The sequence below is a fragment of the Ambystoma mexicanum genome, chromosome 1p (genome assembly GCF_040938575.1).
Source record: "Ambystoma mexicanum isolate Mex_15411 chromosome 1p, UKY_AmexF1_1, whole genome shotgun sequence".
NCBI lineage: Eukaryota > Metazoa > Chordata > Amphibia > Caudata > Ambystomatidae > Ambystoma > Ambystoma mexicanum.
The window spans coordinates 544,530,947-544,544,135 of record NC_090921.1 but is presented as its reverse complement, the minus strand read 5'-3'; the positions used below and the strand labels follow the sequence as shown (position 1 = coordinate 544,544,135).

Here is a 13,189-nt window from a genome sequence, read left to right as displayed (position 1 = left end):
CAAACTGCAGTCCCAGGGAGCCCCGGGAGGACCCCCGGTCTGTTCCCCGAGGGAAATTCTGTAATGCTGCCTAGCCAGAGCTCCAGGATGGTCGGGGGTGATGGCCTTGGGTGGCTGGCCCTCATGTGGGTTGACCATCCACAAGTCCAGCAGCGTTTTCAGGGAGCCTCAGTGGGATCACCGTCCTTTCCCAGAGGGAGCTGGTGTAACGCAACCCAGTCAGAGCTCAAGGATGGTCGGGGTGATGTCCCAGACCTTTGGACACCCGTCACCCATGTGGGTCGACCATCCCCAAGCAGATGTCTGGAGCTCTGGCTGGGCTGCGTTACAGCTTCTCCCTCCAGTAAAGGTCGGGGTCCCTGCCGGGGCTCTCTGGGACTGGCGCTGCACTTGGGGATGGTCAAACCACATGGGAGACAGCCGCCCAAGGCCAGGGACATCACCCTGACCATCCTGACGCGCTGGCTGGGCTGCGTTACAGAATTTCCCTTGGGAGAGAAGGGTACCCTGCTGGGGCTCGCTGGAGCTGCTACTGTGCTTGGTGACGGTACACCCACATGGTAAACGGATGTCCAAGGCCAGGGACATCACCTCCATCGGTCCTGGAGTTCTGGATGGCCTGTGTTAGTGTTTCCCCACCATTGTGCCAATACCTCCCAGAGGGAAATACTGTAACGCAGCCGAGCCAGCGCTCCAGGATTTGTCAGGGGTGATAACTCAGTCCATGGGTGGATGTCTTCCATGTGGGTCGACGTCCCCAAGTCCAGTGGCTGTTCGGCAGGGTCCCCATTCTTCCCTGGGGGACGTCTGGCTATCACGCAGCCCAGCCAGAGCTCTGGGCTGGGCTTGGGGGTGGTCAAACCACATGGGAGACGGGTGCTCAAGGCCAGGGACATCAACCACAATGTAGCCACATCAACTTCAACGTGGCAAAACAGATTTGCAATTCACTTAGCCACCTGTCTGAAAGTTGGTAAATGTATGTGTATGCAGTGGCTGCTTTCTTGGCAAAATGCTAGGTTGTGCAACCTTTCAAGATGACAATTGAGTAATTGACTAGATTTAAATTCTTCACCTGGAAGTGGGTTAGAAACCTAGGTGATTTGACACCTCTTGCCTCATAGTTGACACGCTGGAGATGCCTGCTCTATATGCTGATATTTTACAGTTCTTGAGTGACCTTTGGATTTCAATCCTGTTGATGTATGCCCCCATGTTACTAAATCTATAGTAAGTAGTAGCATTTCCAACCTTGATGCAAAATCGTAGTTTGATCTAGATTGTTAGAATGGCAGGAATACGCGAGCTGCTCTAAAGTAACTATATAGCGATGGAGCTTTAATTTAAACTGCAAAAAAAAGAAAATACAAAGCACAGATCAGTACCAAAAAAGAAATTGAGGCAGGAGAGTAGGATGAAGGGGCTTATAGCGCCAATTGACACAAAATATCTGAAAGCTTTTTTTTGCAGAGTGGGGACAATGGGAATCCACTGCACAGCCCCCTCTGACTAGAAGCGGCTACATCAAAAATGTGCCTGAACATTGTTGGAGTATGAAATGAATCCAACATTTTTAACTTTTCGAGCTGAGGATGTCCTTGTTTACACTTTCATTTCTCCTTTATTTCTTTTTTATTTTTTTTACTGACATTTTGGCTTGAGATTAACCAAGCTCCCAGCATCCTGATATTCATAAACTGAAACTGTGGGGGCCAATTTATTTGCAAAATATTATTGATAAATACACTGAAGTTTATAAAAAAAGGTTTATGGCCTGACCACGAACTAAACCAGCAGTCCTCTGCTTTATATGTGCTCATTTTCACTGCAAAACTGCGCCTGTCTCTGTACTACAGTCTCATTTGAGCAGTTCATGAAGATGGGGTGATGCCAACCCATCTGTCTGCGGTTTGTAATTAGTACAGCGACAATCTAGTGATGATCCGTTTTAGCCCAGATGGTGGATCAGAATCCTTTCCGGTACTCAAGGTTGTTTAGCAACATTGTGATTTAGCTCCTTTTTATGTTTTGTGGCCAGCCGCACTAACTTAAACTGGCCGCATTGAAGCCTGGAGAGCTGGTGCAGGGATTCGGGAGACTGTAGCAAAGCTTGTCTCCAAGGCTGAGAAGAGAAATGGCAGTATGCCGTGAAGTGTCTTGTGATTCGTTTGGGGACCGGCGTAATAGACTGGCAGAGACTGAGAGGTGGTGGCAGGACCTGCAGCGGGTGGACCGTTCTGTCCGACATTGGTGCGTAGAAAGCCTAGCACAAAACCGCATAGGTGACTATCAGGAGAGCTGGAGACCGTGGTGGAGGTGTAACCCGTCACGGCGGGACCCATGGGTTCAACAGCTACACCAAAGTGGTCCACTCCTACCTCCAGGTGGAGAGAGATGAGATGAAGAGAACTACTTAAGGAATAAGTTGAACTAAGTGTGTCCCGTGACCCTTCAATAAACCGGTGAAGAGTTCCTGGATGAAAAGGTAATGGGAACACGTACAGGTCCAGGAGGGGGCTGGGAAATAGCAAGACTTTAAACCTTTTAGAAATAGAGAAACCGTAAACCATTTTGTGATACAGTTCCCAGGCCAGTTCCACAAGCATAGAGAGGTACTCAAGGAACAGCTTAATCGTCCCGGTGGGGGCAGATCGAGAATTGTACAAAACCTGTGGATTGTGAACACCTCCCAGAGGGGGCTACAAACCTTATTGACAATTGAGACAAAGGGGACCCAGCTAGGAGAAGGGAGTCATTCTCCTAGCCCCAGAAGAACTTTATGCTACTGTTTTTTTCTGTTTGGTTATGGAGAACCTTGAACTTTTCTTGAACTTTTGCTTTAGACAACCTGAGAGGTGTTTGGACGCTTTACATCCAGGAGAAGGGAGTCATTCTCCTGTATTACGAACAGTATCTGCGCTTTATGGGGTTTTGTTGTGATGGGGATTGAATAGAAGCCTTTGTAACTGTAACAATGCCTTTTTGTTTTGACTCAGACATCACAACATGCACCAGGTTTCTTAAATTCAGGTGGGGAAATCCCCTTATAGTTGGGGATAGATAAGTTTGGTTTATCATAAACGTCTATAGCAACCCACTATGCCATCACTTGGTAAGGCTCTTCATTCCTTATCGCCACACTTACCACAACTAAAATAGGCATATCCTGAACCTAAACACTACATGGCAAAAAATAGAGCTGGTACCAGTGTTTGATTATATTGGTGCACTTGTAAGTTAGATGGTACGTGGAGTCCTGAAATTGCAAAAAGTACCCAGTTTTGCCACAACAGGGTGAAGCGCTCAGAGTTTGGTAAATGATATGGAGGGTGATGCACCTCTCCATGCATTAAAGTATATCAATGCCAGGCATTCGTCAGCTTTGCAAGGTGCTGAGATCTGGTGCATTTAAAACAAAATGTGATCATACTGTCACTCATTGGCAGCACCCCACATATCCCTTTCTGTTTGAATGCAAATGCTTTGGAATAGTCAGTGGTCAATTTAAGACTGCTTGTCTAATCTGAGAAGATTGGGTGCTCTCCAGCCCTTTTAAGCACAGAGCTGCTCTCCTGGTTCTCCTCCTTGGAGCCTCCACACTGTTGTGGGTCAGATAAATAAAACACATGGCCCCAAGTCTAGACCGGGGGTATTTGGGCAGATCCAAAAATATAAACCCTAGAGCCTTTCAGGAATGGCCAATAAGGGTCAACGTATCGCAAGGAAAGATTATCCCGTTGCTATTTAACATAATGCTGCAATGGAAGGCTACTTGAACACAATTTTGTCTTTTTCCAGCCAGGTCTTTTATAAACGTTTTCTTATTTTGGTTTTTACAGTTCATTGGTGAACAGGGTTAACAGAGGTGTTTGTCCCTCCCCTTGGCAGGACCTAGGTCACTACAAGCTTGAGGGTTTACTGGCTGAAACCTATGTTGCACTTACTGGGTTTAATGTGATTGCATGAACCACGTTGATGTTTGTTGGTCCTCAGAATGTTATTTGGCGACTTATTCTGTTGGTAAGTTTTAGAGTCGACATGGGCTTTGTTTAAGCAATCTTCAAAAATTGAAATGGTTTTTTACTGCTCTTGGAGTGTTTGATATCATGTAATGCCATTTTCTTACTATTTTGGATAAAAGGAAATGTAGGCTTTTGTTTAATGGAGCCTGATCCAAAATAACCTACATTAAATCTACTGATAACATGAATCCCCATAATGGACAATGTAAGCAATCATTTCTGTAGTTACTAGATTCTAATGGCTTTGCAACTTTTCGGGATCAAATAGTAGGTTGTGCAGCTCAGTGAGTGATAATCTTCATTGTCTTAAGTTTAGTTTGATGGTTTCTTTTCTTTTTCAACAGAAGCTCAGCCTAAAAAGGTCAGGAAAGTTCCCCCAGGTCTACCATCTTCAGTAAGTCTACCTTCAGCTTGTTGAAAATCACTGATATGAGCTCTGATCCTCATGGTGAAAATGGATGTGCCTTGTCATTTCTTCTGAAAGTGTTACCTGTAACGGGTTAATATCAAAGTACTGAGATGTAATTAGAAGTATGAGATGAATTATGAGTAGCCCTGAGAGCATGCAAAAGGTGCCTCTTGGCCGGACGTTACTAGCAGTCCTTCTAAAAATGTACTGGTTTTTTTTTTGTTTTTTTTTTTTTACAATGAAAGGGTGGCCTGCTTGGTAGTTTGTCAAATCCAAACAGTTTTTTAGAGGGTACCAACGTTGTTCTGAGTTTAGTCTTAAAACATGTGCGATTAGTCCTTTTCTTTTCACTTTGTAGAAGTAAAGTTCTTAAAAACTACCATTTAACCCCAAACCACTAGTTATTTTTTTTTCCCCAAGCTTTATTTTAGTATTTGTTGTAATACGTACATCAAAAGGTGGCAAATGAATGTAAAATAACTAATAAACAAAATAACAAACACCAATCTTATATCAATTGAATCCCCATAAACTAAAAGTGCTATGCTCTGCCAACGATCCACTAGACTTTCAATACTGGGCTCAATGGGGGGGACCGACTCATTTAACCAAACCACATGCCCGGTTAGCAGATGGAAACCTGTCGGTTTGTGGATCGGGTGTTCTCAGGCGGTTAGAAATTAGATCACTGGTAACCATGCACCATAGAAAGCTTGATACTAGTTAAGTACTGCGGTTATTTTTCCATACCCATCAGTGTCCACACTTTGACCCACCATTGTGCAACTGTGGGACCTTCTGGAAGTTTCCATGAAGAGGCTAGTTTCAGCCTTGCAACCATCAAAAGCAGTGTGATCACTTTAGCTGTCGACCTCCTCATTGGAGAAGTGCCTTTCAACTGAGTCCCCTAAAATGATCACTTTAGGAGCTCAAAAGAGGGTTTCCTTGGTGAGGTATTTTATGTGTGTGAGGTTTTCTTTCCAGTACCTTTGCGATATCCTGCAGGACCACCATATATGACCAACCCTACTTTTCCCCCACAACCCCTCCAGCACTCTGGTGAATTGCTTTGATTTATCTTGTGTTTAATCAGAGACATATACCAAGATTTTATAAACCGATTCTTTCACACCAGTGAATCGAGAAGACTTGCATGCCCGCTCCCTAATGTGGCCCCAGTAAGAGGCCTGGATTTCGGTCCCCAAGTCAGATTCCCATTTCGGCATGTATAGCATATTACCCGAGTCATCCACGGAATCTAGTATTTGCTAACACTTTGAGCTTTAGTGTATCCATTGAAAAGGGATAACCCTATTCCCTTTGGAGATCTCGAGTCTTGCTCCTGATCTCTGCATTCGTAATCCAGTGGCGCAATTGGGTGTCTCCAAGGAGAACTTGTCCCTACATTCTTCGATTCAGTGGCACACTTTTTCTTGTACATGTGCCCTAATCGTCACTTTACCGAGGATTCCCAAGCTTTTAAAAGAATGGCCATTCATCCCTGGTCTAAAGTCCAGGTTTGCTGGAGACCGGTGACGGTGGACCCAGTCCAGATGGTATCTTTAACATTCCATACCCCTTGTCCCAATTTGTGAGGGAAGATTTAGTGGAACTCAGCGGACCTCCATCCCTGTGTGCTTTTAGGGATAGGAACTGAAGGTTGTCTAAATGGAGTTGCGTGGCTTCTTGCGCTCTCTCCATTTCTTGTTCCCTCCAAGCCGGGTCAAATATTGAATTGATTTGAGCCTATTTCAAGTATCTTTTAATTGACGGCTCTACCAGGCTGCTTTGCCAAGGGGAGCGTAGGAAGGTCTTCCTATTTATCTGTGGGTGCTTCAAGCCCCACATGACCTGCAGCACCTTTCCTTGTAGGCGATTGATATTGTTCATGGGCACTTCAATAGGGAGAGCTGGAATGTGTACAATATATTTGGGATAATTGACATTTTGAAAGTTCTTGATCTACTCTACATCCACGAGATCTGTTGTTGATCCCACCTTTTTAGATAATCTTCCCATTCTTTATAGAAATCAGGGAAGTTCGCTTTAAACAGGGAGTCGAAGGATGGAGTTAAGATTATACCCCATTTGTTCAACTTGTCCTCTGCCATTTTAGCTGAAGGGACGATCGAATAGTCTCCATTACCATTTCTGACTCTTTGATCTTCATTCCCACTGACTTATTATAGTTATTAGAGAACCCTGAGAGAGTTCCAAATCTTTCTATCATAGCCATGGCTCAGGGGCTGGATACTCCAGTGTTACTGAGGAATAGTGTTGGATTGTCTGCATATGTTATGTTAAAGGTTTCTTACAGTGCCCACTATCACCATCTGCGTGGTCTCCTGGCGCTCTTGTGCATCTGTAAGGTTAGATGGTGAAGGGGTGGGTGGGCTTGTAGAACGAAAAGTGCGAACGAGTGGGAGAAATGATCAAGAGAATTGTGATGTGCTGTTGGCAGCTTCAGTTTGGTTTACACTGTTCGCTGAGCTTGGGTGTGATTTTCGGTTGGTAGCCGTCATGCTGTTGTATGAGGCCATTTGTGGTTTGTTTTGTTAATGTTGCTTTGTAGTGCTTGCAGTTTGTTGTGCTGTAGAGATATGGTTATGTTTGGTTCAGAGTTTGAGAGGTGTGTACAGAGGGCTGAGTATTTTAGTAGTTTGCCAGTGGCATCACTACCTAGATGTGATGCATGCTAATCTCCACAAGTCTATCTGGGTGTGACGCATGCTGGTCTACACAATTCAACTGTGGCCAACTAAAACAATTGGCTTAGTGCCAAGTATGGCCTCCCTACAGAGTGAGGCTAGATTCAAGGGCTGCCTTACCCAAGTATGTTAAATGCTGACTATTGCTGATGAACATTAATAAGCTGAATGCTGGGGAAATAAAATACTTGGTATTGATGGAGGTGGGGGTAGTTAATGGAATACAGTAATCACATGGGCCAACCAACGAGCGGAGTGCAGGAGGGGAGGTGGGCAGGGCGAGGGAAGCGGAGGAAAGGAGGGAGAGGGAAACTGGTGCCGAGTGCGCAGGGTAATGCGAGATTGACCACATTTTTTTTTTTAAACTAAGAAAATAAACGAAAACTAAATTCTTGGGGGGGAAAAAACGAAAATCTGATTGCTGCATTGCCTTGGTGCCATTCGCCCTGAGTCCACGCGCATATTCCTCTGGACCTCTACTGCAAGGCAATTCTGTGTTGGGATCTCTGGATGGTGATGCCTGAAATTAGGTTATCTTCTCTAATCGTTTGTGCTAGTGGTTCCATCGCCAAAGCGATTAGCAGGGGAGGCAGGGGACACCCCTGTCGGGTTCCCCTTCTGGTTTTAATCGGTTTAGTACAAGTTTGGCTAACCCTGATCTTAGTGCATGGGGAATGAAATTTTGCAAAAACAAATTTTATGGACCTCGGGCTGAAGCATAAGGTCCCAGCGCCTGTCTCAAGTAGGACCAGTGTAGGCTATCAAAAGCTTTGTTTGCATCAAGATCACTGCTTTTTGTTGAGTGTGATTACTCAACTCGATTAAATAAATTGAGCGCCTAATATACTCCTATGTCCTGTCCCCTTCCCGCCATACTGTATGGGCGTCCCTCGCTAGGGACGGGAGACAGAATCTTTTCCACCAGAAAAAATCTTCTTCCCTTTTAAATTCAGAGTCGTGCGGCCCTAGGAGTATGCGCTCCCCTGACTCCGACCACCGGCACCACTCCTCAGTCCTCTTTTCTGCGTCGACGGGAACGGACCGCTTTCACCAGCGCTCCTGGGTTTGGCTTCGGCCTTGTAGTTCCATGCGCTCTTCCCCAGATACTTTTTTGTTTTGTCTTTAATCAGGTACTCCGTCCTCTGGCGCCATACACCTCGCCGCGCATGTTGATATCGGGCTTCAGCAGGTGTCCAGCCTGCGGGGGGCTCTTCCCTACGGCCGACCCCCAGGTTGTTTGCCTGTGCTGCCTTGGCCCCGAACACAGCTGGGAGGGTTGTACCACGTGTGACGCTCTTACACTGCACACTCTGAAGAGCTGGTTAGCTCGGTGGAGGGAGCTCTTCGAGAGTCCTCCTCCAGAGGACTTGAAGGACTTCGTCAGACACAAGTCAAGGCCCAAGGTAGGGCTGCTTTTTTCCATCGCACCCAGCAAGGGTGACTCCTTCCCCTGGAAAATGCCCAAGCGGGAGGGACCGTTCACGTTCTCACACCTGCACAGGTACCGAGGCTCATTCAACTACCGGCCGCCAGGCCGAGGGGGTCATTGGAGCCTTCCGGGGACAGTGCTGAGGGAGCGCAAGGTTCTTTCACCGGATGTCCACCTGAGGGGCTTTTCCCCTAGTACTGCACAAATGTCTGAGGGGGCGCCTGTACGCAGCACTACCGGCAACACAGCCGAGGGCAACACGCCTACCAGGCCTCGTCCTGTTCAAGATGGTTACGCCAGCACTTATTGCGGAGAGACTATGCTGGGGAGACTGGATGTGATCCTGGATCTGAAGGACACCACACTTCCTGGCTAATAGCCCACTCCCAGATCTCCAGGGTTAACTCGCACAGCTGCAGGGATCTGATAACCCCCCACCCCCTCCCCAACCGGTCTTTGAGGATAGACAGGACCTGAGTGCCAACTGTATAGCCATAAGCTCCAGCCAGTTGCGATTCTGCCAATCGATGCGGGTCCAGAGGCCATGCACAGACTGCATTCCCAGGGTGGCTCCCCGCCCATGGAGAGGAATCTGTGGTAATGGTGTACTCTATGGGGGGGTGGACGGAACAGTCTCCGCACCATAATGTTCTCTTCCTGTTGCCACCATCTGAGGTCGTGGTCCAGATGGTGTGGGATGGAGACCTAGGCTCTCTGGGCGACATTTTACAGTTACAGTGGGACAGCATGAATGCATATGCATTTCCGTAAGATAAGGGAGTCAAAACATGGTTCTCGGGACTGCTCAGCCTCTCAGACCAGCTGCTGATTCACCTTCCGCTGGGCCCAGCTCATCTTCTATCACAGCAGAGAGGCAGGGGCATCCACCCCACCCTGCAGAAGTTGGCCCTCACAGTGTGGTTCCTCAGCAGGTCACACTTAAGCATCTGCGTCTTTCGCAGGCTAACCTAGACATCATACAGGGCACTAGGAGCTCCTCTACTAGGAGCCCGTACAGGAGCAAATGGACTAGGTTTTGCCACTGGGCGGAATCCAAGGAAGTTGATCCTCTTACTTGCACGTTGGACGACGTGCTATCCTTCTTGGCACACCCTGCGCAGGGCGCAGATAGACACATGCCGCACCTATCTGGCGGCCATCGGAGCCTACAGGAACTTGGAAGAGGAAGTTTTCTCATCCTCCAACCCAGTAATGAAGATGCATCTGGCAGCCTCACCAAGCTCAACCCACCCATCAAGAAGCCACACCCTGTGTGGGACCTCAACGTAGTGGTGGGCTCATTGGCACCCAAATCTTTTGAGCCAATGACCTCTGCGGGCATCAGGCTAGTCACCTACTGGTGGGGTCTTACATCTGCGCGCAGGGTCACCGAAATCCAGGCACTAGTGGCTTCAGAACCTCACATTACCTTTCATGGAGACAAGGTGGTCCTTGGAACGCATCCAGCGTTCTTGCCTAAGGTAGTCTCCTCATTTCACCTAAATGAGGAGATGGTGATGCCTACTTTCTTCGCGGACCCGAAGGCCGATGCTCAGCGGGTCTTGCACTGTCTAGATGTCTGGCGCGTGCTGAAATTCTATCTGGACAGGACTAAGAGCTTCTGCAAATCTGAGTCTCTTTGTTACCTTTGGCAGGTCAAGGCCAGGATATCAGGCTTCCAAGGCCTCTATAGCAAGGTGGATGGTTTTGGCCATCAAGGGCAGCACAAACCGCTTCTGGTGAACTTGCATGCAAAGGCCACGGCACTCGTGTTCCAGAGGCATGTTCCGTGGCAGGTCATCACCAGGGCGGGCACGTGGGCCACTCCTTAGGCCTTCTGCAAGCACTACTGTTTGGATGCCAGCTCCAGGTCAGACACAGCATTTGGGCAGGCAGTATTAAGAAACTACTTTTCATAAGGATGGTCATCCCTCAACCCTGGGGCTATATTCAGTTGTAATCGCCCATACAGTATGGAGGAAAGGGGATGGGATGTATGAGTAATTATAAGTTGTACATGGATTTGTCAAGTACGCAACAAGGCTCGGGCCTTCTGCACAATGTCTGTTAGACCCGCTAAATCTCATCATCGAAGGCTACTGCCTAAACTGGTTTCGAAGATGCTACAGCACCTGCCTCTAGAGGCCCTTCGGTGCTGAGATTTGACGACCCATCAGTGCTGTGTTAATCACTTAGGTTGAAGGGTGACTTTGTCCTTTTCCGATAGAATATTTGAGATCCCTTTTGGTTTCGCGTCCATGAGACAGTCGAACACTTTGGAGGAATTGTTCTTGCTGGATGTAATGCTGGAGTATTTGGCAACAGACCTCCAAAGGGCTAGTGGACTGGACACTTCCCCTGAGAGTGACTTATTCCCTTCAGACCCTTATGTTCACCACAATGCAGATTAGAGCTGTCATGGGCAATGTCTTGGAGGCTCTACGGTGTGGACCCCATACCAGGGATGTCAAATTTTGAAGACCTAATGACATCCTGGACAAAGGTCCAGAGAAGGAACCTATCCTTCCTTTCCATGCAGCTTTGAAGAACCTCCTTACAGAGTTTTGGCAAAAGCCTTGCTCTGTGCCAGCAGTTAAGGGGGAGCCTGTCCAATAAGTACACATCTTCTTCAGAACCTAGCTTCTTAACCAAGCACCCTATCCCAGGGTGACTTGTGGTCCAGGCCTGCCACTTCTGGGGCCAGATCAGTAGCTTGCCCATCCTTAGCGCCTGATGAGGATGAGAAGGTATACGCCAAGGCTAAGAAATGTTTTAATTCATGAAGCATGGCCCTCAAGGCAGTGATTTCTTTGTGCGCTCTGGCCAAATGCACATATATGTTATGGCCTGTAATGCTGTGCCGCTGAGGAAATCCCTGTGGGAGAAGAGGAATGGTTTCCTTGTGATGTTTGCGGATGGAAGAGGCTATGTGCCAAGCCTTAGAGTGTGGTTTGGATACCTCTGATTGCCTTGGGAGAGTGATGAGCACCAGCTCTGTTTTTGGCTGATGAAGTCTCGACGAGACTGTTGGATATGCCCTTTGACGGCCATAACCTCTTTGGATTCAAGGCAAACAACCGTTTGGAGATGCTTCAGTCCTCCAAGTCTGCCGCTAAGTCCTTGAGTGCTGCTAATCATCAGCAGCCTTCTCAAGCTCCTACTCCGACTTCAAAAAAGGGTCCTTGCATTGTTATGGGTCCTTCAACCAAAGAGGAAGAGCCCAAGTCTCCTCCAGGTAAAGATGATTACCAAGATTTACTAGAAGGCGGTAAGGCAAACCAATCCTGTCGCTTCTGTTCTCTATGGGGCAACAGTGACAAAGCCTTCCTAGTAATCTGTCTCCTACTTCTCCAATAGGAGGGCATCTTGCTCCCCTTTTTACAAAGAATGACAATGTATTTCTTCGGACAAGTGGGTTAGGCAAATAATTTCCCAGGCTTCATGCCTGCCCTTTCTCAGACGCCCACCTACTCATACCTCCCGTCCCCTTGCCGCCATCCTTGTGGGCGTCCCCCAACATGGGGACTGTACCGGCACCTTTGGCAGTGAAAAATGTATCTTACCTTTTTTAAATTTAGCGTCCCGTTTAAATTTAGTATATCGCACAGTGGCGCGGCCCCGGGAAGGCTCCTGAGACGAGGATGCCTACGTCCCTTTTTCCGCATGGACGATTTTTGATCTGGCAGACTTTAACTTCTGTGTGTTCCCCATTCTTTGTTTTTTGAATCTTCACTTCTGTTCAGTGCTTGCTTCCCCAGCCCATGTTGGCTGCCGGATGCTTTACAAGATGCGCATTCTGCGATCACTCGTTCCAGGCCTTGGCCTCCCATGTGCTGTCTTGAGTGCCTGGGGCCCAACCACTGCTAGGACACGTGCATGGCATGCAGCGCTCTTGTTAACCGGGCCTTGAAGAATAGTCATTCACACTGGAGGGAGATCTTCCATGCTTCTCCTCCAGGTCATCTTAAAGAGTTGGTCTCCAGGACCGCACGTCAAGACAAGGTAGTTGTTTAGTATGGCTCCTCAGCGTGGCGACTCATTCCTGGGGGTCCCAGGGGCTCTTATGGGCAGTCCACAGAGTTAGTCGTCATCTTCGACCCCAGTGGGCAAGGGATAGTCTTGTTCTATCTCCAAGGGTCAAGTCTGCAGCACGATCCAACACGACTACCAGCTCTGTAGCGGAGGGCACGCAGCCTAACACAGCCACCCCTAAGGTGATTGGGCAGGGTGATTCCACTACCAGCCAGCTGGCCAAGGGCTTTCAGCCTACCGGAGCCATCTCTGAGGTCTGATTCGTGTTCTAGGGCCAAGGAGTGCCCTTCCATTTCTGGAACCAGAACAATTCTAGAACCATGTCTGAGCCAGCACGAGGCCTTCACGCCCTCCCGCTCAGGACATGGCGCAAGGCCCAAAGTTGGCCAACAGGCATGTAGCAGATCCTGCTAAGCTGGTTGTATCTTGGATTCTGGTCACCCTGATCCTTCGCCCACAGTGGCCATGAAAGCAGGTTCCAGTACCCCCATCCTCCAGTCCCCTTCCCTCTGGAAGCAGCGGTGCACTTTATGGTACAGGTGTTTGGTCTCTGCAGGGTCACTTCTACCCCTCGCTGCCTTATGGATAC

At 48.0% G+C, this 13,189-nt stretch overlaps 1 protein-coding gene across 2 annotated transcripts in view; it reads left to right on the top strand.

The window, feature by feature from the left end:
- Positions 1 to 13,189, top strand: part of TCF3 (transcription factor 3) — a 1,342,799-nt gene that overhangs the window by 881,024 nt on the left and 448,586 nt on the right. For both annotated transcript variants that reach the window (XM_069649483.1, XM_069649484.1), the window contains exon 8: positions 4,367 to 4,416. In XM_069649483.1, coding sequence (XP_069505584.1) covers positions 4,367 to 4,416 — 50 coding nt within the window. The remainder of the gene's footprint in view (positions 1 to 4,366; positions 4,417 to 13,189) is intronic.